This window comes from Hipposideros armiger, unplaced genomic scaffold (genome assembly GCF_001890085.2).
Source record: "Hipposideros armiger isolate ML-2016 unplaced genomic scaffold, ASM189008v1 scaffold_294, whole genome shotgun sequence".
NCBI classification, from domain to species: Eukaryota; Metazoa; Chordata; class Mammalia; order Chiroptera; family Hipposideridae; genus Hipposideros; species Hipposideros armiger.
The window spans coordinates 39,977-42,526 of record NW_017731644.1 but is presented as its reverse complement, the minus strand read 5'-3'; the positions used below and the strand labels follow the sequence as shown (position 1 = coordinate 42,526).

Here is a 2,550-nt window from a genome sequence, read left to right as displayed (position 1 = left end):
CCAGGTTGAGCTGTTGTTCACCATCTTAGCTGTAGAGGGCAGTGTCACTGGCCCTCATGTGGGATCTGAACCAGGGCCCTGCTGCACAGAGCTGGCGTCTCAAGCCAGCTCTTAATCAACGTGCCACTTGGCAGGCCCGGAAACATAATTTTTATATGCACTGGTAAATCCAAAATATCCATGTGACTCACTTTATTGTGATATTCACTTTATTGTGGAGCCAAAATCACAGCATCTCCGAGGTATGCCTGTTCTTTATATCATCTCTAGATCTCTTATAATACCTAGATGTCTTATAAAACACTATGTAAATAGTTCTTATACTCTATTGTTTAGGGAACAATGAAAGAAAAAAAAGTCTACATGTTTGGCACAGACACTGCCATTGTAGGCCTAACTAGATAGTACACATCAGCAACAACCTAACATTGTTTTTTGAATATTTTTGATCTGTGCTTAGTTAAATCTGTGGATGCAGAACCCACAGATACAGAGGGCCGACTATATATTACATTTTGTGGTTTTCTTTTCTATCCTTTTATTTTTAAAAATATTTACAACACTTACATAGAAGTCAAATCTTTAGGAATACTCAAAGTGATAATGTCAATGAGATGGCTGAGTAAAATGTCCCTTGCTCATACCCCTCTCCCACCCCCAAACAATTGGCATCCATCCAGGAACAGAAGTGCCTTTGTGGGAACTTTGGGATCCAGGTAGATCGTGAAACCGCTGTGCAGTCTAAGACTGAGGAGGGCCGTTTTGAGAAAGCAGGCCTTCACTCAGGCAGCTGACTCACCGACCATGGTGGAGGCTGCAGACCCAGAAACAGCTTTGTACCCCCAAGGACTCAGCAACAGCCCCATTCTGCTTTGGTTCTGTCACCAGCACCATGTGCTAGGGTATCCAGAAAGAGTCATGTTCACCTGTGCACTGGGTAATAGGTACCGTATTTGCCGGCGTATAAGACGATTTTTTGGCCCTGAAAAACATGCCTCCAAGTGGGGGGTCGTCTTATANGTTTCTTCAGAGCGATACGCCGGCGTTTGTGCTGCAGGACGCGTGGAGTAACAAGACGCTGAATCTTGGGTGCTTTGGTCCTAGGTTTCTTACCTAAAATTTTAAATGACTTAATTACTTATCAGGACCCACACACCTACATTTTAGAAACAGATGGAATCAAATTTGAACTATTCTGTAACTCAAAATACCAGTTAACAAAAATCCAAGATGTTCTAAATTTTGTCAGAGTATAAGGAAAACTGAGAAATCCTTCTAAAAAATGGCCAGGCTAATTCTATTTACTAGGTGCCAGTATTTTCCTTAATTAGCACATGTAATCCTAAGACAGCTCATTAAGCCATAACCTATAGTTTGGATGCCAAGATCATGTAAATTTAGGTTACTTAACATTGAAGTCCTACTCCCAAGATTTTTCTAGTCACTTTGGTTTTCCTTCCACTATTAGACCGTCTTCACTATCTCACCGTGTTTTGAAGTCCCATTTAGCTTGAATCTATTTTCCTGCCAATCTGGGGAACTAAACCATTAAAATTAGAATGTGTGGCATGGTCTTCATAGAATATCTTCATTTAGCCTAACTGATTTATAATTCAATATCCTATGGATTGCAGATCTTCAGAAGTCTTTTCAGATTTAATCATTTTAGTTTGTGGGCACCTCAGGTAAATATTCTAAGACTAAAGGCTCAATCAAGCTATGTTTAAAGTGAGATAACGACCCCTTAATATAAAGACACAAGAACCATCTTCTAAACACCTGTCAACTAACACACTAACTACACTGATGGTATTTCCAAAGGCATAACTATGGGGAACTCCAATATAGCTGCTAATTATTTTTTTAAGTTTATCAGGATAATTTGTCTACATTTTATCTTCAACACTTTAGTACCGGGCACATAGGTGGTGTCCAAACATTTGGACTGAGTAACCAATGAGCCCTTAATATATATATGCCAGGTATAGGGTTAGGTCCTTAGTCCTGAAAACTAAAACCAAACCAATTTTTTCAGATTTCTCAGGAAAACCCAACCTGGACTGATACGCCATTTATTGCATTTAATGAAAACATTCATACATTTCACTGCAGAAATACTAATGTTAGAGCATCACTGCCACAGACCTCCAAAATCCCAAACACCCGTTCCCTAGTATTCTGAATACAGTATTAACCCAAAAGCAATGAACCTAATGTCTGATAAAGTTATCTTTGGATGAACCATCAATGACAGCAAAATTTTCAAGAAAAATGATTAACGCTACAAGACACTAGATATAACAAGGATTAATACCAACTGCATATCTTGGCCCTCTCCAATATTTTCCTAAAAACTCCAGGTCAATAGTTGAGCAGATTTTATCTTCTAATATGCACACAAAACACTACTGACAAATGACTGAAATTTAGCAAGCCCTAAATTGCATATCAACCCTACCTTCTTTGTTTAGGGGCTTTCTCACAACATACTGGCGGACATCATCTTCTTTAGAGAGATTGAAAAGTTTGCGGATTCTGCTAGCTCTTTTG

The 2,550-nt window shown here is 39.1% G+C and overlaps 1 protein-coding gene across 1 annotated transcript in view; it reads right to left on the bottom strand.

Annotated features, from left to right (window-relative positions):
* Nucleotides 1–2,550, bottom strand: part of RPS6 (ribosomal protein S6) — an 11,519-nt gene that overhangs the window by 6,647 nt on the left and 2,322 nt on the right. Inside the window, exon 4 of the mRNA XM_019659065.1 lies at nt 2,459–2,546. Coding sequence (XP_019514610.1) covers nt 2,459–2,546 — 88 coding nt within the window. The remainder of the gene's footprint in view (nt 1–2,458; nt 2,547–2,550) is intronic.